This window comes from Schistocerca piceifrons, chromosome 1 (assembly GCF_021461385.2).
Source record: "Schistocerca piceifrons isolate TAMUIC-IGC-003096 chromosome 1, iqSchPice1.1, whole genome shotgun sequence".
In the NCBI taxonomy this organism is placed as follows: Eukaryota; Metazoa; Arthropoda; class Insecta; order Orthoptera; family Acrididae; genus Schistocerca; species Schistocerca piceifrons.
In genome coordinates, this window is record NC_060138.1 from 260,780,987 (window position 1) to 260,807,704 (window position 26,718).

Consider the following 26,718-nt stretch of genomic DNA (forward strand, 5'->3'; position numbering starts at 1 on the left):
TCTCCTTAATGGCACGGAGTTTATTGGATGTGATCCGATCGCGCCATTCAGCGTCCCAAAGCGCAAAAACTTTTCGGCGGAGGACTGCCCGCAAATCAGTCTCTGGGAGGCCAACATCCAGAGATGGTTTACACGTGGCCTCTTTCGCCAGGCGGTCAACATGTTCATTGCCCGGGATATCGACATGACCGGGGGTCCACACAAAGACCACAGAGCGGCCGCAACGCGCAAGAGTATGCAGGGACTCATGGATAGCCATCACCAGACGAGAACGAGGAAAACACTGGTCGAGAGCTCGTAAACCGCTCAGGGAATCGCTACAGATCACGAAGGACTCACCTGAGCAGGAGCGAATATACTCTAGGGCTCGAAAGATGGCGACTAGCTCAGCAGTGTAAACGCTGCAGCCAGCCGCCAAGGGCCGTTGTTCGGAATGGTCCCCTAGAGTTAGCGCATATCCGACACGACCAGCAACCATCGAACTGTCGGTGTAAACAATTCCAGAGCCCTGATACGTGGCCAGGATGGAATAAAAGCGGCGGCGGAAGGCCTCTGGAGGGACCGAGTCCATCGAGCCCCGTGCCAAGTCGAGCTGAAGGCAAGGTCGAGGAACACACCACGGGGGTGTACGCAGAGGCGCCTGGAAAGGGGGTGGAACAGGGAAAAACCCAAGCCCGCAGAACAGCTCCTTGACGCGTACGGCGATCGGACAACCCGACCGGGGCCGACGGTCCGGCAGATGGACGACCGACTGCAGGAACAGGACACGGTAATTTGTATGCCCGGGCAAGCTAAAAACATGGGCAGCATAAGCAGCCAGTAATTGTTGGCGTCGCACCCGCAGTGGAGGGACACCTGCCTCAACAAGGATGCTGTCCACAGGGCTGGTGCAGAAGGCACCAGTGGCAAGTCGGATCCCGCTGTGTAGTATTGGGTCCAGCACCCGCAACGCAGAGGGGGATGCTGAGCCATAAGCCAGGCTCCCATAATCCAGACGGGATTGGATTAACGCCTGGTAGAGCCGCAACAGGGTAAATCGGTCGGCGCCCCAGCGGGTGTGGCTCAAGCATCTCAGAGCGTTTAGATGCCGCCAACACGCCCGTTTAAGCTGCCGGATATAAGGCAGCCAAGTCAACTGGGCGTCGAAAACCACCCCCAAAAACCTGTGTGATTCCACCACTGAAAGAAGTTCGCCGGCAAGATAAAGCCGCGGCTCCGGGTGGACAGTGCGTCGCCGGCAGAAATGCATTACGCAGGTCTTGGCTACCGAAAACTGGAACCCATGAGCTACAGCCCAAGACTGCACCTTGCAGATAGCACCCTGTAGCTGACGTTCAACAGCTGCAATGCCAGTAGAGCTGTAATAAAGGCAGAAGTCGTCAGCATACAGGGAAGCAGAGACAGAATTTCCCACGGCCGCAGCGAGCCCGTTAATGGCTATTAAAAACAGGCAGACACATAAAACAGAACCCTGTGGCACACCGTTCACCTGGACGTGGGTGGAACTATATGAGGCTGCGACTTGCAAGCGGAAGGTACGATACGACAGAAAATTTCTGATAAAGATCGGCAGAGAGCCCCGAAGACCCCATCCATGAAGCGTATGTCGTATCGTACGCCTTCCGCATGTCGAAAAAGACAGCGACCAGGTGCTGACGGCGGGCAAAGGCAGTACGGATGGCCGACTCCAGGCTCACCAGATTGTCGGCGGCGGAGCGGTCTTTACGGAACCCACCCTGAGATGGAGCCAGAAGGCCCCAAGACTCCAGTACCCAAGTCAAGCGCCGGCTCACCATCCGTTCGAGAAGCTTGCAGAGAACGTTGGTGAGGCTAATGGGGCGGTAGCTGTCCACCTCCAAAGGGTTCTTGCCTGGTTTCAGAATGGGGATAACGATACTTGCCCGCCACTGCGACGGAAACTCACCCTCGACCCAAATACGGTTGTAAAGGTCGAGGAGCCGTCGCTGGCAGTCCACTGAGAGGTGTTTCAGCATTTGGCAGTGGATGCTATCTGGTCCAGGAGCGGTATCAGGACAAGCGGCAAGGGCACTGCGGAATTCCCACTCACTGAATGGAACATTGTACGATTCTGGTTGGTTGGTGCGAAACGAAAGGCTCCGACGTTCCATCCACTCTTTAATGGAGCGGAAGGCCTTAGGGTAATTCGCAGAAGCGGAACTCATAGCAAAATGCTCTGCTAAGTGGTTTTCAATGACGTCGGAGGCAGTACAAACTGCTCCATTCAGTGAGAGCGGAGGGACGCTGACAGGTGGCCGATAACCGTAGACGCGTCGAATCTTGGCCCAGACCTGCGATGGAGTGACATGGAGGGCAATGGTGGACACGTACCACTCCCAGCTCTCCTGCTTGCTTTGGCGGATAAGGCGGCGGGCCCGCGCACGCAGCCGTTTGAAGGTGATCAGGTGTTCAATGCAGGGATGTCGCTTGTGACGCTGTAGCGCCCGCCGGCGATGTGTAATCGCTGCAGCGATCTCAGGCGACCACCAAGGCACAGTCCGCCGCCGAGGGGACCCAGAGGAGCGGGGAATGGCAGATTCGGCGGCAGTAACGATGCCAGTGGTGACCGATTGAACCACCGCACCAGTGTCGTCATTAGAGAGAGGCTCAAGAGCGGCAGTGGAGGAGAACAAGTCCCAGTCAGCCTTATTCATAGCTCATCTGCTAGGGCGCCCAGAAGAGTGACGCTGTGGTAGTGACAGAAAGATCGGAAAGTGGTCACTACCACATAGGTCGTCATGCACACTCCATTGGACAGACGGTAAGAGGCTAGGTCTACAGATTGAAAGGTCAATGGCGGAGTATGTGCATGCGCCACACTGAAGTGTGTGAAGGCACCATCATTTAAAATCGAGAGATCGAGCTGCGACAATAAATGCTCAACGATGGCGCCTCGACCTGTCGCCACTGACCCACCCCACAGAGGGTTATGGGCGTTGAAGTCGCCCAATAGCAAGAAAGGTGGCGGCAATTGGGCTATCAGCGCAGCCAGGACATGCTGCGAGACATCACCATCCGGTGGAAGGTAAAGACTGCAGACGGTAACAGCCTGTGGCGTCCACATCCGAACAGCGACAGCCTCTAAAGGTGTTTGGAGAGGGACAGACTCGCTGTGCAGAGCGTGAAGGACATAGAGGCAGACGCCACCCGACACCCTTTCATATGCTGCCCGGTTCTTATAATAACCCCGATAGCCACGAAGGGCGGGGGTTCGCATTGCTGGAAACCAAGTTTTCTGAAGAGCAATGCAGAAGAAAGGGCGAAGGCTGATAAGTTGTCGGAGCTCAGCTAGATGGTGGAAAAAACCGCCGCAGTTCCACTGGAGGATGATATTGTCCATGGCTGAGAAAGGCGTGAAAGGACTGGGAAGGCAATTTACGCCGCTTGTTCACTCACTGCCACCGATTCAGTACCTGTACGAGAGGCATCCGTGGCGTCTGAGGGACCAGCAAGATCAAGGTCCTCAGCGGACGCAAGAATCTTGACTTCATCCTCAGACGCAGAGCGCGAAAGGTGCGGTGGGGTTGGTGCTACCGCAAGTTCTTTGGCCTTAGAGGTCTTTCTCTTGGACTTCTCTCGCTGAACCTTGGGTTTCACCGGCTGGGAAGGCTTCACCGATTCAGTCTCCGGGACAGAGGAGGATCGTGAAGCCCTACGCCTGGCCGCTGGTGAGGACTTATGCCACTGGCGGCCGTCATCCTTCCCACTGGTGGAACCATGGGAAGGGAGGGTCCCAAGGAAACTCTTACGGGCGTGAGTAGCTGAAGAAGTTAGACGCATCTCCGGCTGAGAAGCGGGGACGGACGTCCCCGACGGGTGGGAGGAGGTTGCTCCTGAGGTAGGTGGTGCAGGAGCAACCGGTTGGGTAGAGCCCCCCACGGGCAAGGGGGCAGGAGGAGTCGTACTGCTCATCGAGCTGGCCGGAAGTCTCGAAACTGATGGGGCTAGCACAGTTGTTGTAGCAGCTGCATAAGAAGATGTCATTCTCACGGGATGGAGTCTGTCATACTTCCTTTTGGCCTCAGTATAGGTCAGCCGGTCCAGGGTCTTATATTCCATGATTCTGCGCTCTTTCTGAAAGACGTTGCAGTCAGGCGAGCAAGGGGAATGATGCTCTCCGCAGTTGACGCAGATGGGAGGCGGGGCACATGGAGTATCGGGATGAGATGGGCGTCCACAATCTCGACATGTGAGGCAGCGGGAAGACATATGGCCGAACTTCCAGCACTTGAAGCAACGCATCGGGGGAGGGATATAGGGCTTGACGTCACATCGGTAGACCATCACCTTGACCTTTTCCGGTAACGTATCACCCTCGAAGGCCAAGATGAAGGCACCGGTAGCAACCTGATTGTCCCTCGGACCCCGATGAACGCGCCGGACGAAATGAACACCTCGACGTTCTAAGTTGGCGCGCAGCTCGTCATCAGACTGAAAAAGGAGGTCCCTATGGAAAATAACACCCTGGACCATATTTAAACTCTTATGTGATGTAATAGTAACGTTAACATCCCCCAACTTGTCACAAGCAAGTAATCTGCGTGATTGGGCGGAGGATGCCGTTTGTATCAGTACTGAACCAGAGCGCATTTTAGACAAGCCCTCCACCTCCCCAAACTTGTCCTCTAAATGCTCGACGAAGAACTGAGGCTTTGTGGAGAGAAAAGACTCCCCATCAGCTCTCGTGCAAACTAAGAATCGGGGCGAATAACTGTTACCTCCATCCTGAGACTTAGGCTCTTCCCACGGCGTGGCAAGGGAGGGGAACGTTTTCGGATCGTACTTCTGAGCATTAAATTGAGCCCGAGAACGCTTAGAGACTGCTGGCGGCTGGCCGCCAGCGAGAGATGATGTACCACGCTTCATTGCGGGTCATCCGCCCTGATGCCACCTACTCCGACCAAGGGCCCTCCCCACGGGCGCCACCCAGCCACAGCAAAGGCCACCTGGCAGGATGGCCGTTGCCGGGAGTCCCGATACCCCAGGAGGATAGGCATCTACTCCTTGGCATTCGTGGGGAGTTAACGGCGCAGGCATCAGTAGAGCGATCCCTGTGTTGTCAGGGGGCTACAACCAACAGGGTACATGGCGGCCCCACCACAACGGACTGGCTACCGTGTTGGATCTTAGGTGCAAAAATGTCCAAGGCCGTCGTCGCAGGTAAAAGAAACACTGCAGAGTGCAGCGTGGTAATCGCACCCAGGGACGTATCCTCGCCCAAGAAATCGAAAACGAGCGGGACACCATTGCAACGACGAGAAATCCAGCTAAAGGTCTAATTGCACGACGGATACAGTGCACCATGTAAGGTGCCCTTCCCCAATTGGCTCGCTCTTCGGAATAATTTAGAAAGATGGAGGTGAAACCCAAGAGGGGACCATCACATAAGGCCGAAACATTGGAGACTCCTTTTAGTCGCCTCTTACGACAGGCAGGAATACCGCGGGCCTATTCTTACCCCCGAACCCGCAGGGGGCGGTGTTTTCTGAACAATGTATTTTCTAAATGATTGCCACAGTACCTGTCAATGCAGACATCCATAGCCTTTCTATCTCTTTAAAAGTATATCTTGTGCTGAAAAGTAAGGTAGGCCAACTTTAGTATTTAAAATAACTGGCTAATGTTCGTAATTGTCCCTTGGGAACGTATTTTCTTCATTCTTCATTAGTAAGTTGTTTTTAATAACTGTGGTCGTTTCCTTTATACGTCGGGGTAAGTAAACGTCTCCTTAGCGTACTGGTATGTCAAATGGATTCCGCAAGTTCGTAACAGTTTTTTACAAACTTTTCGAACGCTGTAATTATAATTATTTCTTAGCTGTTTATTGAGTTTATTCTCCAGTAAATATCTAGTTCTACCTATGACGCTAATCATTGCTCTGGGATCACTGCTCATACACGTAGAGAGGTGAAGCAGGTTTCAGTATTTTCGAGCTATCTCTCTCTTGTTTACTACTGAATGGAAAGCAGTTGCTGTCTATACGTTTATGGACTTTTGTTTTAATGTTACTTGTGAGGTTATTACTTATTTCTGAAATACTTTTTTCCTGCTTTCTCGATACAACCGCATGCAGACGTAATAATAAGGGTGTAATTTGCACCATCACTGTCAGAACAGCTGCTATCTCAATCACCAACGAACACCAGAACAGCCGTCCGTTAATTAGACCGTATCAGGGAGCGAGCACCTGCCGACTGCTTGAGCACGCGAATGCCTCATACTGTGTGACAGGCGTCAATGCAGATTCCCACGACGAGCGAGGTTGCGCATTGGTTAGCACACTGGGACCGCATTGGGGAGGACGACGCTTCAACCCCGTGTCCGGCCATCCTGATTTAGGTTTTCCGTGACTTCCCTAAATCGCTCCAGGCTAATGCCGGGATGGTTCCTTTGAAAGGGCACGGCCGATTTTCTTCCCCATCCTTCCCTAATCCTATGAGACCGATGACCTCGCTGTCTGGTCTCCTCCCCAAAACAACCCGACCCAGATACCCACCACTGCAACTTCCCAGTCATGAAGTCTTATAGCTGAAGTTAGTCATGGCGCGTATATTCGAGTCTAAACGTACTTGCAAATCGATTGTGAAATGCAACTACAACTGCATCAGGGTACATTTGGAAAAGTGCTAGTTACGTGCAGACGGAATTTGTGATGTGGTGTTGAGGAGACTTTTAGTACATTTGACTGACTCGATTTTTTTGGATTTTCTACTAATGTTCGTACAAATTAATTTTGGCTCGGTCGAACACCGGGTACACTATTATGTCATCGTATCCCTAAGTCGTTTGGCGCTACTAAATTTCTACGTAATTTTAAATTTTGAGAGAGGACGTTAAGCTAGGTTTAGTCGTGGTCATTGCACGTTGAACCATTCGAAATTTTCAAACCAGTTTGTAAACTTGAGCAGTTAGTATAAATTCCATCTTTACTGAATAATTTTGCAAAAGTTTACCACTGTGTTTGTAATAAGGTACTAATAACAGCTTTTCACATGCTATTAATTTAATCCACATTATATTAATTTATGAAGCGTAGTGCTACCGCTGAAATTACTTCACGTCACATCTCTGTAGCTGTACAGTATAACCTAATTTCATTTTTTCTCTTTTTTGCTGTGTCTTTTAAAATTCTTTGAAACCGACAAACAAGCTTAATGGGCTTATAGACAGTGTTAATAATAAGTGTCGATTACCTTGAGAGGTGGTATTACTCATCGAAACAAGAAGAATGAGTCTAATAAACATGTTCGGCAACGCATACTTTCAGAGATAATAACGTGTATGTAGGAAGGCGTGCGCGGCGCTTGGTTGTGGATATAACCACGGACGTTACATTGGCACTCTGTCAAACGTGTCTGCATTGTACAGGGTGATTCAAAAAGAATACCACAACTTTAAAAATGTGTATTTAATGAAAGAAACATGATATAACCTTCTGTTACACATCATTGCAAAGAGTATTTAAAAATTTTTTTTTTCACTCAAAAACAAGTTCAGAGATGTTCAATATGGCTCCCTCCAGACACTCGAGCAATATCAACCCGATACTCCAACTCGTTCCACACTCTCTGTAGCATATCAGGCGTAACAGTTTGGATAGCTGCTGTTATTTCTCGTTTCAAATCATCAATGGTGGCTGGGAGAGGTGGCCGAAACACCATATTCTTAACATACCCCCTTAAGAAAAAATCGCAGGGGGTAAGATCAGGGCTTCTTGGAGGCCAATGATGAAGTGCTCTGTCACGGGCTGCCTGGCGGCCGATCCATCGCCTCGGGTAGTTGACGTTCAGGTAGTTACGGGCAGATAAGTGCCAATGTGGTGGCGCTCCATCCTGCTGAAATATGAATTGTTGTGCTTCTTGTTCGAGCTGAGGGAACAGCCAATTCTCTAACCTCTCCAGATACTGTAGTCCAGTTACAGTAGCCGTCCAGAACTTTTCCCTTTGCACAAACACCAATTCTCTGTAAACTGTTTATACCAACGTTTAATACACCACCTATCAGGAGGTTTAACACCATACTTCGTTCGAAATGCACGCTGAACAACTGTCGTCGATTCACTTCTGCCGTACTCAATAACACAAAATGCTTTCTGTTGAGCGGTCGCCATCTTAGCATCAACTGACGCTGACGCCTAGTCAACAGCGCCTCAAGCGAACAAATGTAGAACTAAATGAAACTTTATAGCTCCCTTAATTCGCCGACAGATAGTGCTTAGCTCTGCCTTTTGTTGTTGCAGAGTTTTAAATTCCTAAAGTTGTGGAATTCTTTTTGAATCACCCTGTATTATGATGCCTTTCTCACAGTACACTACCTACCATTGGGTGGTCTTCAGTCAGTTGTGCAGTTCGAGTCGTGTTGTGGCTACGATAGGTTTCGTCGTGTTTTTGTGACAGATTGTGCAGTAATGGTTCAAATGGCTCTGAGCACTATGGGACTTAACATCTGATGTCATCACTTCTCTAGAACAGAACGTAGCTAACATAAGGACATCACACACATCCACGCCCGAGGCAGGATTCGAACCTGCGACCGTAGCGGTCGCGCGGTTCCAGACTGAAGCGCCTAGAACCGCTCGGCCACACCGGGCAGTGATTGCACAGTACTTTCAGTCCTGGGTACCTACTTCTTGTAAACGCGAATTCACTTATGTGATTACTGTTTTGCACTGTTTATACGTACAAAAGGTGTAGTATTCGAGGGTAATCCTAAAAGTAAGGTCTCCTATTATTTTATAAGTACAGAACTCTGTGTGTCAGTTGTCACACTGTTATGAAGAGTGCTTCACGCGCTGTGTGTAAACATGCGCACGCCGCGCCCAGGTGCTCAGTCTTGGCATGGCAGCCGTTGAGAATGGAGCTCCCGTTGGATGTTACCACTAATTGCTAATTGCGCCCAGTTATTCGGTTTTTGAACGCAACGGGCATTGCGCCGATAGAAATCCATCGCCACTTGACGGAAGTGTATGGTGAGTCGTGCATGGATGTCAAAGCTGTTCGTAAGTGGTGTAGAGAGTTTGCAGCTGGTCGGACCGAAATTTGCAGCTGGTCGGACCGAAATTCACGACGAACAAGGGAGCGGGAGACCGTCGATTTCTGAGAAGACAGTATTGAAGGTTGAGCAAAGCTAGCGTGAAGATCGGCAGATCACCCTGTATGCACGTTTGTTCCTGAGTTTTCCTGAAACACCGCTCACAGAATTTTAACGGAAACATTGAACTACCGGAAAGGTGTGCGCAAGATGAGTGCCACAGGTGCTGACTGTAGACCACATGCGACAACGAGTTGTTGCTTCCCGCGCATTTCTTCACCGCTTTGCAGCCGAACTGGACAACTTTAGGGACTGGTTAAAAGAACATTTGGCCGGAAAGCGATTCAGCTCCAACGACGAGGTGACAGAAGAGGTTCATAACTTTCTGAACAGCATGACAGGGAGCTGGTATGACGTGGGCATACAAAAACTGCCACAGCGTCTACAAAAGTGCATGGGTAGAAATACTGATTATGTCAAAAAGAAGCTAAATGTTCAGGATGTAAACTGATGCAAACCATTGTAGAAATAAACAGATCTATCTGCTTATAAAACAAATAGCGGAATTTACTTATGGGATTACCCTCGTATTTACAGTTTCCCTCTTCCACCACATGTTAGCAATGGAAGCTTACTACTCTAAAAGTGAAATGGCGGACATGGTATTCTGCTATGGTTTAGCAAATGGACATAGCCTGCGAGGCCGTGCGCTCTACGATGAGAAGTATCCACAGGACAGAGTACCCTATGATAAGCTGTTCGATAGTCTTTTATAGCGTCTGAGGGACATAGGGACTTGAACCTCGGGAGACTGACAGTGGAAGGACCCGCACAGCCAGCACGCCCGACATGAGGCAGCCTGTGCTACGTTCAGTGCAAGAAACCGTGAGGACTAGAGTGCGACGATTAGCAGCAGTAGAAGGCGTGTCTCACTCTATTATCTGGGGGGACTTCATAAACAATTTGTTTAGACATATCATCTACAGTGCGTTCAGGTCCTAAGACCTAAGGATCGTCATGACAGACCGCGGTTCTGTCAGTGGCTGTTGCAGAAGTGTGCTGCAGATCCGCTATTCACATCCAAGTTTTTATGTACCGATGTGGCAGAGTTCTCAAGAGACGGTGTTGTGAATTTTCATAACCAGCATTTACGAGCCGACGTAAACTCCCAAGCAGTTCAGGAAAGAGGGTATCAAGACCGAATGTCAATCAACGTATGGCTGGCATACTAGGCGATAGATTAATAGGGCCATACGTGCAACCACAATAGTTAACTGGAGCGTATTATCTGGATTTTCTTATTAATGTATTGAATATTGTGCTGGAGACTGCGCCACTGCAGCAACGAATACAAAAGTGGATGGAGCATGCTGTCCCACCAGCACATTTTCGTCACAATGTGCGCGAACATCCGACACAGACATTTCAGGACCGCTGCACTGTTTTGGGAGGCCGCACACCTTGGCCTGCTTGTTCCCCAGACCTCAGCCACCTAGACATTTGGTTACGGGGACATATGAAGAACTTGGTTTATGCGACAACAACCAACAAAGTGCGGACACTACAGGGTTTCGTCTTCGATGCGTGCCAACACGTACAACTACAACCATGTGTACTTCAAAGACTGCATCATTCCTTACACCGGAGGGTAGAGGTTTGCATTGTTATGTATGGACGCCACGTTGAACACCATCTGCAAACACGTGTTCATCGCAGAAAGTATGCATCTCCGGACCCAAGTTTATTGGAGTTATCTCAGAAAGTATGTATCCACGGACCCATCTTTATTGCAAGTATTTTTCTTTTTTCAATGAGTACTACCACCTCTCAAAGTAGTCCATACTATTTTTGAATACACTGTATATATGTACCATAAATTTTTAAGGAAACTGTAGATAAAATTCCAAGACCATTCTTTCCGTGCCCCTAAGGATAAGCCAGTTCCCGTCAGACTGCTGAATTTAGGCACCGTCGTATGTGGTTGACACTTGGATGTCTGACCATCGGGGCCGCCATACGGTGTTGACCTAATAGGTTGCACTCAGCCTCGTGATGCCAACTGAGGAGCTGCTTGACCGAGTAGCAGCGGCTCCTGGTGACGAAAGCTTACAATGATCGGGAGAGAGCTTTGCTGGATCCACGTCCCTCCATAATGGCATCTTATGGTGCCAATCGGCTTAGAATGACGCGGCGGTCTGTAGGATAACACTGGGCTTCCGAGATCTGTCGGACGAATTTCGTAACTGTTTTAATTATAAGACGAGTCCGAACTTTCATGAAGAAAGAAACCCAGACACGGAAATAGAGGAATCGCACACTATAGCGACATCCTGACGCCAGAATTTCATACCACGCTACAATTTTCTGGTAGCCGATTGCGTATTTGTTACTAAAAAATTACTCTAAAATTACATACGAGGTCGACAAGCTGCCGATGTAACAGTTATCACATGTAAGGTCATTCAGATTCTAATCATTGGTACAATAACGCAAAATATCGTAACTAAAGTAGATACTGATAATTACTATTGCGTAGCACATTTGCGTACGAAAATCAATCGGAAGTTATCATCAGAACGACGATAATGTAATGTGGCGCAGAATTTTACACACTAAAAGTAGAATAGTCTAAACTTACTTATGCTTGGATCTCGAACAATTACTTTTCAGCTGTGAAGCAGATTGTTTAAAATTAGGATCAAAAGAAAAAATCTAGACCGCCAGCAATCTGGAATAGATTTTGAAAAAGGTGTTATTAATATATCCGAAAATAAGTTAATTTTGCATGTTGTTGTTACCGTCTTCAGTCCGAAGATTGGTTTGATGAAGCACCTCTCCATGCTGCTGTACCCTGTACAAGCCTTTTCATCAACAAGTAACTACCACAACCCACACAATACAAATCTGCTTACTTCATAGCGTCCACTTTTGACTTCAGCACAAGGCTACACTGCAGAAAAAGCCTTAAGAAAAGAATTCCTAACTTCTAAATTTATAATCGACGTTAACAAATTTCTCGTCTTCAGAAACTCTTCTGAATTTGAATATAACCTAAAACCTTACCTTCCAATAAAGTTAATAAAGCTACACTGATTCAAACACAAATAAGTAAAAGAGGAAAATATAAGAAAAAGCCAGTGGAAGGCTACATTCTCTTTTCTCCTATCTTCGGCCTTCACAGTTACTTCACTCCTAAAATAGCAAAACTCATTCCCTAATATAATTTGTACAGCGCCGCCTGGTTTGAAATTACAACATTCCATTACCATTTTTTACTTTTATTGGTATTCGTCTCATGTCCTCAATACATTGTCCGTTCTGTTCAACTACTCTTCCAATACTTTGCTGTCTCTGAAAAAGTTACTGTGACATCGGCAAACCTCAAGTTTTTTTTCTTTATTTTCCCCGAACTGTAATTCAGTCTCCAAATTTTGCCTTGGACTCCCTTACTGTTTGCTCAGTGTGCAGATTGAATAGAATAGAGAATAAGCTGTATCCCTATCTCCTTCCCTTCTAAACCACTACTTCCTTACTATGGCCTTCGATTCTTATGGCTGCCGTCTGGTTTCTGTTGAAGCTTTACAGAATCTCTCACTCCCCATATTTTACGTTTGCAAGTATCATAATTTCAAAAAGTTTGCATTCCCGTCAACAATTTCAAAAGCGGTCTCTAAGTGTATAAAGGCTAGAAGATAAATCGTAGGCTCATCACTACTTCGAGTGTTCCAACATCTTTCTCTTTCTGTCTTATCTCCCATCTCATCTTCATCTAATTTCTCTTCCGTTTCCATGATATTTCCTTTATTTCCCTTGTACAGCGTCTCCATATATTCCTTCTGTTTTTCGGCTTTCCTTTATTTGCGTAGTACATTTTTCCCACACTTCATACAGTTGTTAAAGCAGCTCGCGAATCATCGTCCATATTCTGCCGTCACGCGTCCTCTTCCAGCTCTGGTTTGCAAATCGGTTCTAGAAATATCTGCCCACTTATTTCCAAATGTTCGTCAACAACTGAGGTGTTTGCTCAGTGGACATCTCTCACACAATCTTCTTTCGTGTGAGTCGCACCGCAGCTTCTATTCAGATCACCCGCTCATCAACGAGTCTTTTACGTATTGAAATATGAATGTATAGTAATAAGGCTTAGTATTGTTACAGAGAGCTACAAAATAATAACGCTGCATGTACAGTGGGACCAAATGCCTACAACAGTTGTGTTGCTCGCTGTGTGATGCTGGGACTATGTAGTGGATTTGCCCTCCGTAAAGATCGCACTGAGACTGTTTACTAATGCCTCACATGAAATCGACGATGTATGTAGCAGTGCAATGTCGATCGGCCCTTATATCCAGACACAGCATACATGACATTCGATCATCAAACGAATGTGGATACAGTTTCTCTGCGATACTCAGGCCCTGGATACACTAAATTCTGGAATTCAGTTGCCTGTGTGATGTACAGTATGCAGAGCCCCAAGCGCCTTATATCGTATCTTCTTATATGAGAAGCCTTTCCGCAGTTTTTGGCCACTCTGTTCAGATCATAACTATTGCGAAATGGCCGTGATGGTAAAACCAAATATGTTCGAGCCCATAATGTCCCTTGTAGTAAACGACGGTCGCTTAGAATTGTTGAGGTACACGACAAAACTATTGTACCTTGTCTCCATAGCAGTAAGAGATGCAGAGAAAGCCTTTGACGTTTTTGAATACACTCATCAAAACTGTGAGTGTATCAGAGATAAAATACAGGCTGTCAAAACCCATTTACAACTTGTACAGAAAGCAGATAGCCGAAATACCGCCAGACTAAAAGAAGAACGTAATAATTCCAGTTCCAGAGAAGACAGGTGTTGAGTCGATGTTATTGAACCATCACTTTAACAAGACATGGCTGCAGAATATTGGCAGTAATGATTTACAGACGAAAGGAAGAACTCGAAGTCGACTTCGTAGATGGCCAGTTTGGGCTACAGAGAAATGTAAGAATACCGAGATCCATATTGGCCTTAAGACGAATCCTACACAAGCAGCAAGGGACTTGCAAGAGCGATTAAATTAAATGGATATTGCCGTAAAAGAGATTATAAGATTAATATCAACGGAAGTAAAAGAAGAATAACGGAATATGGGTGAATAACTCAGTTGAGGGTGGAGGAAGCAAATTACGAAATCAGGCACTAAAAGTAGTTTTGCGGTGTTTGTTCTGAAATAACTAATGATAGCCGAAGAAGAGAAGACATTATATGGAGACTAACAATAGCAACAAAAACGTGTCTGAACGAGAGAATTTTACCAACATCGTGTACAGATTTAAAAAAAATTAAAGTTAGGAGCTCCTTGTCGAATGTACTGGAAACAAATCTGGATTGGAAACACGTAGTATAAGCAGTTTAGATGATAAGAGAGCAGAAGTTTTCGAAATGTTTTGCTACAAAACAATGTTGAAACTTACATGGTTTATCAACAACTACTGAAATGGCACTGAATGGAAATGAGGAAAACGAAATTTGTGGAAAACTTGACTTAGTAAAGAGCCTGGTTGACAGGACACCCCCTGAGGCATCGTGGTTGGCTGGTATGGTAATGTAGCTGAGCATGGGGAAGCTGCAGAGAAGGTCCAAGTAAGAAGATTGAAACTGATATGGCTCGGTTCAGCAGGCTTAGCGTTTTGTTCCATCATTTATATAGGAAGACATTTAGGAATGAGAGACCAACTTCACTCTCTACCTTGTGGGTGAAGCTGATTTTCGGGTGAAACTCATTTCAGATCTAGTGGAATCTGTGAAGCTCTAGTTTGTTATGTAGCCATATTAAAAATTTGGCATCCAAATAGTGTAGCCAACGAGAATTCATTACAGGCAGCTTACTGTATGGGTCTTGATCAAACTATAGGATTAGGAAGTTGATTCCTACTGGTGGCAAAGGGTATTCATACTGCAGCGCCATCATATTGCTCCTAAAATTCTCTGTGATATTTAAAATAGCTCGACCGTATTCACAGTTCGTTCTAGTCACACACATCTGTAGCAATTTTCTCCCCTATGATCAGCATAGAATATGCTCTCGGGATATTACTAAATTACGATGCACGTCGGAGCTTACAGGAATGTCACTTATTGGAATATTCACTGTACATAAAATTTCGAAAGAAAAGATGGTTCGAAGTTTTCACAGAAATATTTGTTTTCACAATTAGATGTCTCAGTAGTCCAAATAAATGAGCCGATAAAAGGTATGTTTCACAGTTGACTCCATTCACTATAGGTATCAATGGGCAACCTTCTTTGTGTATCTTCATTAGCCAAAGTTTGTAGGCAAGACTGCTAATCTGAGCTTTAGATGCTTGGTAAGACAGCTACCCGATTAACAGTGATTAGATAACCGTGAATACCAAAGGATCCTGAAAACGGTCCCAGCAAAGGGATCGAAATGTCGGTTGTGTAGAAGAAAATGTGCGTGATGCGGCCTCACATACTACAACAGTTTACCTACAGAAAAACATTGTTTGCATTTGGATTAGTGTCTGTTTCTTTCCCTTTATGGCTGAAAACTAAATAACTGAAAAATTCTTTCTGGCGTATCACCGGAGAAACAGTTAAAGCTCTGCAGAAAATCTTTTAGACAGGGGAGCCACAGCTGTGACTAATCATTTTGGGGATTAAGAAGCCGTCTCAGTTGTATTTAGTTTTTTGTTATTTGTTCACTGGAAACGAGATCCTCAGCTGTCATATGCTTAAAAGTCATAAACAGTAAAAGACTCTAAAATGTCCACTAACATTTGGGGTTCCATGTTTTGTGCTACTTAGCTCTTATGAGTTAGTTAAGTGATTGTAGATTTCTGTATTTTACATTATTTTAAAACACCTTAAAATATTTTCGTCCTAGTAGGTATTTAAGTGTCTGTTACTCTTTCATGATCGATTGTTATTCTTTCATGATCCATACCTGTGGATGTAGTTTTCAGAGCCACAACACCAGCTGTGATCAGATGATAAAACTATTAAACACATTTGTAGCGACTTATTATACCCAAGTTCAAAGTTTACCTGCTAGTGTAAAGCAGCAAACCTGTGGAAACCTTCCATCAGGATAAAGGTCTTGCCTGACTTATCCAAGTAGCATTCGTCCTTCAAATTCTGTTTCTTGTAACGCGGTCTTCATTCCGAAGACTGGTTTGATGCAGCTCTCACAGTAGTGTATCTTGCGCATGCAGCTTCATCTTTCCAACAACAAAAGCAGCTCACATCGATCTGAACGTGCATACTTGGCCCTCCTCTGCATTTTCCTTTTATTTTTAGCCTCCACACTGCCATACACTATGAAATTTACAACTCCTTGATGACTCAGAGTGTGAATCGTAGAACATTTTACCTTCGACAACAACGACGGCCTCTGCAGCCTGCGGTCTCAATCGTGTTTGTTGCGGTGCGGCTGTTGCAGACGAACGCGGACGGCAACGTGACGACCAGCGTGGCGCAGGTGACGCCGGCGCTGGAGGACGCGGGCCGCCAGCTGTGCTGCCACGCCGCCAACGCCAGAGTGCAGGGCGGCGCCGTCAGCGACTGCTGGACGCTGCACGTCCGCTGTGAGTGCCGCCGCCCGCTACTGAGCAGCAGGGTGGGCCCAGCCAGTAGGGTGAAGCTACATGCGGTGGACTGCAATAAAGTTTGATAGGATTTTTAAAAAACCAATAGATCCTCGATTACAGCCTAGTTATGACTAGAGTTGCGCTCTACCAGACGAACAGTACGTAAATGACGTAGTAGTTGCTAGGATTATCGTAGGTAGCATTGGTAGGGAGAGGAACAACACTAAATTTGTGAGAGTGGAACTGGGAGTGAACGGCTTCTATTCTTTTCTTCTTTGTTGATTCATTTTGTACTCAATTCACTATTAATGTATTGTATGTTTTGTATTATTACTCCACATACATTTTATTTTATGATTGATAAAAACTGACCGCGTGGCTTCCACACTTTCATGCAACCAAAGTAATTACGTTACATGCAAGTGCAATTCACATGGACAAGCTTAATAATCTCTATTCATTTATTGTTGCTATTTTGTACTCAATAGAACTTTCTCCATCACGAGCAATGGCGGTAGTTTCCTGGTGTTATTGATAAACGCAAAATTTGTGTATGAATAACATACACATGTTCTGTATAAAATCGACGGATCATTCAAGCGATGTTTGATTTATTTATATCATGTGAATTTTTTACATTTGATCCTTTATTACGGAAACTGCGTTTCAAGCACTATATGGTAAGTCTGACGTATTTTTTTCTTTACTTCTACTACAAAATCACACTATTTTACGTTACAAATCAACATTTTTTGAATAAAACTTGAATTAAGCATTCACAATTTCAGTTTTGCTATAAACAGTGTAGAACAAGAATATTCTGGTATTTATGTGGCATTCCATATATCCTCACTGACATTCTACAGAGTTCCGGTTTCTAGGGGACTTTATAAGACAATGATCGCATTTTTAAACCAAGCGATCGATGTAACGACCGATATGTATGAAACACGCCTAACGTGCAGGTAACGCAGGTACAACTTTAACATAAAAAGTCTACTTCTAAAACTACAGAAGTCTACGCTTACTTACATAAGAACGGGGGCCTATGGAAGTTTTACAACTCTAGTCACGACTAATCTTTTAGTACAGAAATAAGTCTGAACCTGGAAGAAAAATTTAAAAATCTTATTTAGTAACCAGTAATGAAATGTTATAGAGTACATATTGTCAAATATAAGTTAAGCTATCCGTGTGAGGTATCACTAAAGCGTTCTCTGGACCAACGACTTATTGAAATATATTGAGATACCGTTATCATGTTCCTGGATTAGGAAAAAGGATATGACAGTGTGCTGAAGTGTAAGATCTCGAAGATTTTAGAAAACGTAAAGGTTTCTAGCTCCCTAGTACGGAGTACAAATGTTATATGAAGACTGCTGAAGTTATATACAAGTGGGTAAGGGAAAATCTGACTGGTTCAGGACAGGGAGAGGAGGGCCACAGGGCAGTTCTCTTTCCCATTTTTTTTTTTTTTGGCACTTACGGATGTGATTAGAAAGGAAATCAAGAATATAGGAAATGGTAATCTCAATGCTTTAGTCTTTGCTGATGGTCCAGCTATTTGGGGAGAAACACAACTCACAACTAGAGGTGTAACGAAGGTTATATGAATGGTACTCCAAGATTAAAGAGTGCAGTTGAGAGGAAACAACACCAAAACTGAAACAAAGATTATGAGCAGAGCAGCTGCACATGTCAACCTGGTGCCATGTAGAGTGAAAATTAGATGTGTGTCAACTTTCAGTTACACGGGAGATAAATTTCAAGGAGTGGAACAGGCATACTGGAAGTATAAAACCAGAGTAAGAAACGGATCATTTTTTTTTTTATCAAGTGTGGAACCATGGGTGGAGCCAAGGGAGTTCCTGTGAGCCAAATACACTATGTTTGAGCGTATCTCTTACTGATTCTGACCTACAGCTTGGACTACTGTGTAGTTAACAAGGCAGATTTCAAAATGGTTCAAATGGCTCTAAGCACTATGAGATCTGAGATCATCAGTCCCCTATACTTAGAACTACTTAAACCTAACTAACTTAAGGACATCACACACATCCACGCCCGAGGCAGGATTCGAACCTGCGACTGTTGCAGCAGCGCGGTTCCAGACAGAAGCGCTTAGAACCGCTCGGCCACAGCGGCCGGCTGTAGATTTCAGCAAACCATGCGAAAAAAAGTTTATGAGATATGCCTCGCAGAAGACTGGATGTCATAAAATTAAGAGTGGAAACGTGGAAAGAGAGTAGCAAGTGGCTCTGTCTATGACTGACAGACTGCTGCACGGTTCAAGTGGTTTGCCATGAACGATAACCCTGAAAGAGATGGATGGATTAGATTAAGCAAGATCTGAAGACTAGAGGAGAAGACTCAGAATATCAATTCCCGAAATATATCAAGACAATCTATCAAGCACACTGAAAGGATATGAATATGATGACAATATTGAGATCGAAATACAGAGAATCAGACGATTTAAGTAGGTTCTTTCTATTTATTTATTTATTGCTCATTTCAAACTCTCGTACATGAAGTAAGCATAAGTCAAATGTGAAAAAAATCTTGTGGTTTCAGAATGTATGACATGGTAATGTAATTTGTAATAATGAATGAGCGATTACGATTTTAGGTAAGTCGTTGTTAAAGAGATCGTCTCAGTTGGCCATGTTACAAATTTGAAACTTCAGGTTTTTGAGAAACTCCACATTTCCAACATTTCATTTCATAAAAGATTTTTATCTAACTATTTCAATCCACATTGATAGGATTTATGTTTTGCACTAAAGAGTCTAAGAAACTGGTACACCTGCCTAATATCGTGTAGGGCACCAGCCAGCAACACGTCGTGGCTTGGACTCGTCTAATGTCTGAAGTATTACTGGTAAAAACTGACACCATGAATCATGATAGGCTGTCCATAAATTCTTAAGAGTACGAGGAGGTGAAGATCTCTTCTGAAAAGCGCGTTTCAAGGCAACCCATATATGCTCAATAATGTCATGTCTCGGGAGTTCGGCGGCCAGCTGAAGTGTTTAAACTCAGCAGAGTGTTTCTGGAGCCACTCTGTAGCAATTCAGGACATGTGGGGTGTCGCATTGTCCTGCTGCGATCGCCCAAGTCCATCGGAATTCACAGTGGACATGAATGGATGCAGGTGATCAGACGTATCACGAGTCGTATACCACTCCAACTCCACATGCCCCACACAATTACAGAGTCTTCACCAGCTTCAACAGTCACCTGCTGACATGCAGCGTTCATGGATTCAAGAGGCTGTCTCCATACCTGTGTGCGTCAATCCGCCATTTACAATTTTAAACGAGACTCGTCCAACCAGGCAATATGTTTCCAGTCATCAACAGTCCAATGTCAGTGTTGACGGTTCCCGGCGAGGCGTAAAGCTTCGTGTCGTGCAGTCATCAAGGGTACACGAGTGGGCCTTTGGCTCCGAAAGCCCACATCGATGATTTTCCGTTGAATGGTTTGCACGCCAACAGTTGTTAATGGCCCAGCATTGAAATCTGTAGAAATTTGCGGAAGGGTTGCACGTCTGTCACGTTGAACGAATCTCTTCAGTCGTCGTTTGTCCCGTTCCTGCAGGATCTTTTCCCGGCCGTGGTGATGTCGGAGATTTTATGTTTTACCGGATTCTTAATGTTCACGTACACTTATGAAATGGTCGTACGGGAAAACGCACAACTCATTGACAGTGATCGGATAACCGTGAATACCAAAAGGGAACGAAACATCGGTTGTGTAGAAGAAAATTTACACGATGCGGCCTCACATAGTAGAAGAGATTACCTACAGAAAAATATTGTTTGCATGTCTTTGATAGTAAAAAGTCTGGATTACTGTCTGTTTTTTTTCCTTTATGGCTGAAAACTAAATAACTGCAAAAGTGTTTCTGATATATCACCGGATAAACAGTTAAAGTTCTGCAGAAAATCTTTTAGACAGGGGAACCACAGCTGTGACAAATTATCTTAGGGATTGAGAAGCTGTTTCATCTGTATTTAATTTGTTTGTTATCTGGAACTGGAAACCACATCCTCAGTTGTCATATGCGTAAAAGTGAGTCATAAACAGAATATAACTCTTACATATCTACTAAGATGTGGGATTGCATGTTCTGTGGTACTTTTATGAGTCAGTAAAGTGATTACAGATTTCTGTATTTTACATTATTTTAAAACATCTGTAAAATTTTTTCGTCATAGTAGGTATTTAAGGGTCTGTTATTCTTTCACGATCGATTGTTATTCTTTCATGATCCATACCTCTGGATGTAATTTTTGAAACGAGACTTGTCCGACTCGGCAGTATGTATCCAGTCATCAACGGTACAATCTCAGTGTTGACCCCAGGCGAGGCGTAAATCTTTGTGTCGTGCAGTCATCAAGGGTACACGAGTGGGCCTTGGGCTCCGAAAGCCCACATCGATGATTTTCCGTTGAATGGTTTGCACGCCAACAGTTGTTAATGGCCCAGCATTGAAATCTGTAGCAATTTGCGTAAGGGTTGAACTTCTGTCACGCTGAACGATTCTTTTCAGTCGTCGTTTGTCCTGTTCCTGCAGGATCTTTTCCCGGCTCACTGATGTCGGAGATTTGATGTTTTACCGGATTCTTAATGTTCACGTACACTCGTGAAATGGTCGTAAGGGAAAATACCCAACTCATTCCTACCTCGGAGGTGCTGTGTCCCATCATTCATGTGCCGACTATAACACCACGATCAGACACCTAAATCTTGATAATATGCCATAGTTGCAGCTGTAACAAATCTAATAACTGCGCCAGACACTTTTTGTCTTATATAGATGTTACCGAAAGCACTGCCGTATTCTGCTTGTTCCCATATCTCTGTTCTGAATACGGATGCCTGTACAAGTTTTTTTGGCTTTTCAGTGTATATACACTGACAGGAAAAAATTAGTACGCACCTGGTGTATGGTAAATGTACGTAAGAACAGACACCGCACATTCATATAATTGATACGGGAAGCTGGACAATGGAACCACCTTCTTAAATACGTCCGACCTTCTGTGGGAATCTCAGAGTAGTGAACATGGAGTATAATGGACAGGAACTGCTGCTAAGTGGCGCCCAGTGGGAATGTGAATCGGCCGTTAAGCGTGCCGAAACAGTCCGCGCAGTTGCTATATCGCTGTGTCCCGAATTGCGCAGTGGTTAACGCACGTGTCTAGTAAGCTGGATATTCCGAGTTTTAATCCCGTTCAGGCACACATTTTCACTCGTCGCGCGCTTATGTCGCGTTATGTCCTGACAGCAGTTACCCCCTTTCGTATACGAGAGACATTGGCAGGACCACCTATGGTCTGTGGTACGATAAGCTAAAATACTCGTACACTTTTTGTGTTTCTGGAGGGGGCACTAACATGTGGCCGATACGTGCAGAATGTTTCTGTACCTGTTCTTTTGACTTTCTTGCAACCGGATGGTGACGTATTGTTGCAACAAGATAATACTCGCTCGCTCACACACTGGCCGTCAAACTCAACGTGCTCTGCCGATTGTACATCGAGAATTGTCTCCGGTCGAGCTAGTGTGGGACATGATGGGACGAGGGGTGACTCTTGAGACCCCGCAACCAAATACGTGAATAGGTTGGGCACGAGTGGATCAATGTATCCCAGAATAGTGTTAGCTATCTGCACGAAAGACTGGATTCCAGTTCATTGGCATCCATGGAGGCAACACCTCATACTAAACATATCAACAAAAGTTTTGCTTCAACTTGGTTCCTAGAGTTCGGGAAACTGTACAGAAAATTGGAATAGAGATCTACATAAACATCATTTCCTCTCTTTTTATTGCTCATATAAACCACACATCGCATGTTGTACAACCATACATCGAGAACTTCAGAGGTGGTGCTCCAGATTGCACAACGGTACCTCTAATACCTAGTAGCACGTAGTACCGCATTGATGCAGGCCTGTATTCGTCGTGGCAAACAATCCACAAGTTCATCAAGGCACTGTTGGTCCAGATCATCCCATTCCCCAACGGCGATTCGACGTAGATCCCTCAGATTGGTTGGTGGGTGGTCACCTCGTCCGTAAGCAGCCCATTTTAATCGAACCCAGGCATGATCGATAGCCATCATGTCTGAAGAACATGCTGGCCAATCTAGTCGAGCAATGTCGTTATCCTGAAGAAAGTCATTCACAAGATTTGTACGATGGGAGCTTGAATTGCCATCCACGAAGACAAGTGCCTCTCCAATATGCTGCCGGAACGGTTGCACTATCGATCGGAGGATGGCATTCACGTATCGTACAGCCGTTACAGCGACTTCCATGACTAGCAGCGACGTTCTTCGGCCCCACATAACGCCTCCCCAAAACTGCAGGAAACCCTCACCTTGCTGCACTCGCTGGATAGTGTGTCTAAGATGTTCAGCCCTTCCGGGTTGCCTCCAAACACGTGGAGGACCCCACCGTGGACGTCGAGAGTGAATTTGCGCATCATGTAGCCTATTGCTCAGAGTTTGAGTCGTAACACAACGTCCTGTGGCTGCACGCAAGGCATTATTCAACACGGTGGCGTTGCTGTCAGAGTTCCTCCGAGCTATAATTCGTAGGTAGCGGTCATCCACTGCAGCAGTAGCTCTTGGGCGGCCTGAGCGAGGCATGTCATCGACAGTACCTGTCTTACTGTATATTCTGCGTGTTCGAACAACATCGCTTTGCTTCATTCCGAGATGCCAGGACACTTTCCTTGTTGAGAGCCCTTCCTGGCATAAAGTAACAATGCGGACGCGACCGAACCGCGGTATTTCCCGTCTAGGCGTGGTTGACTAAAGACAACATGTGCCGTCTACCTCCTTCCTGGTGGAATGACGAACTGATCGGCTGTCGGAACCGCACCGTCTAATAGTCGCTGCTCGTTCCTATTTGTTTACATCTTTGGGCGGGTATAGTGATATTTCTGAACAGTCAAAGGGACTGTGTCTGTGATACAATATCCACAGTCAACATCTATAGTCAGGAGTTCTGGAAACTGGGGTGATGCAAAACTTCCTTTGATATGTGTAATATGGATATTGCCGCATGGATCGATACTGGCACCTTATTTAAACCATGTGCACTATTGCAGCAATAAATTTGAACTGGAAACCCCAAAAGGGTGTACTAATTTTTTCCGGTAGTGTACATAGAGAGTGATTCAGAAGTCATATCCCCCAGCACGGACAAGGTGGACCAGAAATATACTGACAAACATTCAGAGTTAGTAGTGCGAACCAAAACAAGGAAAAAACGTGTAGGAAATTGAGCTGTGAACACTTATTCAGTACATGAGATGTGTTTTACAGAAGCGAAGATGAGCTAGTGCTCAGAGCTCGCAAAATATGTATTATAGAAACCCATTTTTACTGGATGTTTATTTTCTTGTTTTGATCCATACCACCGCATCTGAAAGTTATTTCATTGAGTTCCAGTTTAACCTGTTTGCCCTACTGCACACGAATTTGGAATCATACTGGGCATAATACGGTATAGTCTTCCTGGAGATATTCTCGGAATTGGTTTATTCTCTTGTTTAAACACAGATCAAAGTTGCACATGCAATTAACTTATTTCATCAAAATATTATTTGCGTCGAGATACAGATACTACAGAGCAAACATGTTATTATCAGAACTCAGCTTAGCTATGCGTCCAACTATAATGGGTCGAACAATGACTATTCTTCTCGTGTGTTTGCCTGAAGAAAGGCACGACCAATAGGTCACTCAAGAAGTTATCGAAACACTGAGGAGACGGAAGCACATGGGGGAGGTTTCTTCAAGACTCTACATCTACTGTCAGTAGCAATCGAAACCAATTATCGATTCATTTATTAGCTTCGCTTTGGTATGATTCGAATTCGCGACGCTCGGCATCAAGGTACAAAAAGTATTACATGTCTCAGTTTGTTATATCCCATAACATTTAATGCAAACTATGATCAGCGAACGCCGGATTTTTATACACTGTCAAATCGTAAGATAAGTGTACAATCATGCTGTATTATATCACTAAATGTGCACTACTAGCCAACAATATATATATATATATATATATATATATATATATATATATATATATATATATATATATATGTGTGTGTGTGTGTGTGTGTGTGTGTGTGTGTGACATGCATTATTACATATAAATGAAATTTTTTTTGACAGTTTTTATATCAGTGTAGAATATACAAAATTTTTATACAACCAAAATTATGACTGGTAATGTACAGTCCTTGACCTGTTAGTTGCATGTTTGTTCTATATGACAGTAACGTCAAACGTTACTTCCTAATATTTGACAGCATTAACATGCGTGACAGACCATATACTATGTTATAGGACAGATTTCGGATCCTATCGTTTCAAATGACAGGCATGTAATTGGTATAGACATACGTAACATATGTAGCCCTGTATTAAAGCTACTACAGCTGTTTCTTCACCTGCATCAGATGCCCTTTTCTATAACCCTACTTTTAGCACGTGGGGCGACCATGTTAGCGATTCCTGAGGACCATGGCTTCCAAACCATCTTATCGGAAATATGTCTTTCAGTTCTCGCAAAACATTAGGCACACTTTCACCATTCTGAGTGCCATTGAAGTAGTATTGACCAATGATTTCAAGTCGGAGGATTCCACAACACGGGGGTCGGCAGGACACGTCCACCTAAGTTCTTCTGTGGCACAGTAATGCGTGTCATAATGATTTCTTGCACTATAGTTTTTGAGAGTGGCTTATTTAGAGAGCACTATACTCTGTAAGTCATCCTGACTGAAAATATTGGCGGTCTATCCGCTGAAAGTACCCCATCGTCTGAAATCTCTGCCATGCAGCTGTGCTAATGACAACTTGTACTGGTTAAGTTACTGACCATGTAGTAGTCGCCTCGCAGATGTAAGGCTGATTACAGTGATTGCGTAACCCGATGTGAGGGTTATGGGGTGTTGTGGCTAAAACAAATATCCACACTTCTTGCTGGAACGTAGTAGCTGATGCAGATTATCGACCAGGATATATCGATGCATAAGCCATGGGTGCTGAACTGGTAGCATGAGCGACATGTCAGCGTACGCGTTGGTTGTTTACGCAATGTTTATTCCACGCCTATAACAGTGGCACACCAAACACCAAACCTCACTGATTTATACATAACGACCTTCCCTGTGTATGACAGTGTAAGTACACGTCGTAAAATCTAACCGAGCATCACTTCAAAGGCAATGTCGATGAAGCTTGTCCTCCCGTGACAATAGCGACTTTACGTCTTGTATTGTATTGCGCATTCAGGAACATTGCTCTCTTTCGGACATTCTACTTAAATAAAAATCCCTTTACCAAAACATCCATCTCAATCCGGCCAGTTATATACAGAATGTGGTATTCACCTCGAAAACTTGGAAATGAACAAAAAAGTATACCGTTCGATTTAAAAAATTATAATTTTTGCTGTAACTCTCTGAAAAATACACTACTGGCCATTAAGAGTGGTACACCAAGAAAAAACGCAGATGATAAATGGGTATTCATTGGAAAAATATATTTTACTAGAACTGACATGTCATTACATTTTCGCGCAATTTGGATGCATAGATCCTAAGAAATCAGTACCCAGAACAACCACCTCTGGCCCTAATAACGGCCTTGATACGCCTGGGCATTGAGTCAAACAAAGATTGGATGGCGTGTACAGGTACAGCTGTCCATTCAGCTTCAACATGATACCACAGTTTATCAAGAGTAGTGACTGGCGTATTGTGACGTTTTCAATTGGTGAGAGATCTGGAGAATGTGCTGGCCAGGGCAGCAGTCGAACTTTTCTCTGTATCCAGAAAGGCCTGTACAGGACCTGCAACATGCGGTCGTGCAATATCCTGCTGAAATGTAGGTGTTTCGCAGGGATCGAATGAAGAGTAGAGCCACGGGTCATAACACATCAGAAATGTAATGTCCACTGTTCAAAGTGCCGTCAACGCGAACAAGAGGTGGCCTAGACGTGTAACCAATGGCACCCCATACCATCACGGCGGGTGATACGC

At 44.9% G+C, this 26,718-nt stretch overlaps 1 protein-coding gene across 1 annotated transcript in view; it reads left to right on the top strand.

Annotated features, from left to right (window-relative positions):
• The window catches only part of LOC124709827 (hemicentin-1-like), a 432,676-nt gene that overhangs the window by 250,163 nt on the left and 155,795 nt on the right, over positions 1-26,718 (top strand). Inside the window, exons 6-7 of the mRNA XM_047240877.1 lie at positions 9,442-9,456; positions 16,494-16,638. Coding sequence (XP_047096833.1) covers positions 9,442-9,456; positions 16,494-16,638 — 160 coding nt within the window. The remainder of the gene's footprint in view (positions 1-9,441; positions 9,457-16,493; positions 16,639-26,718) is intronic.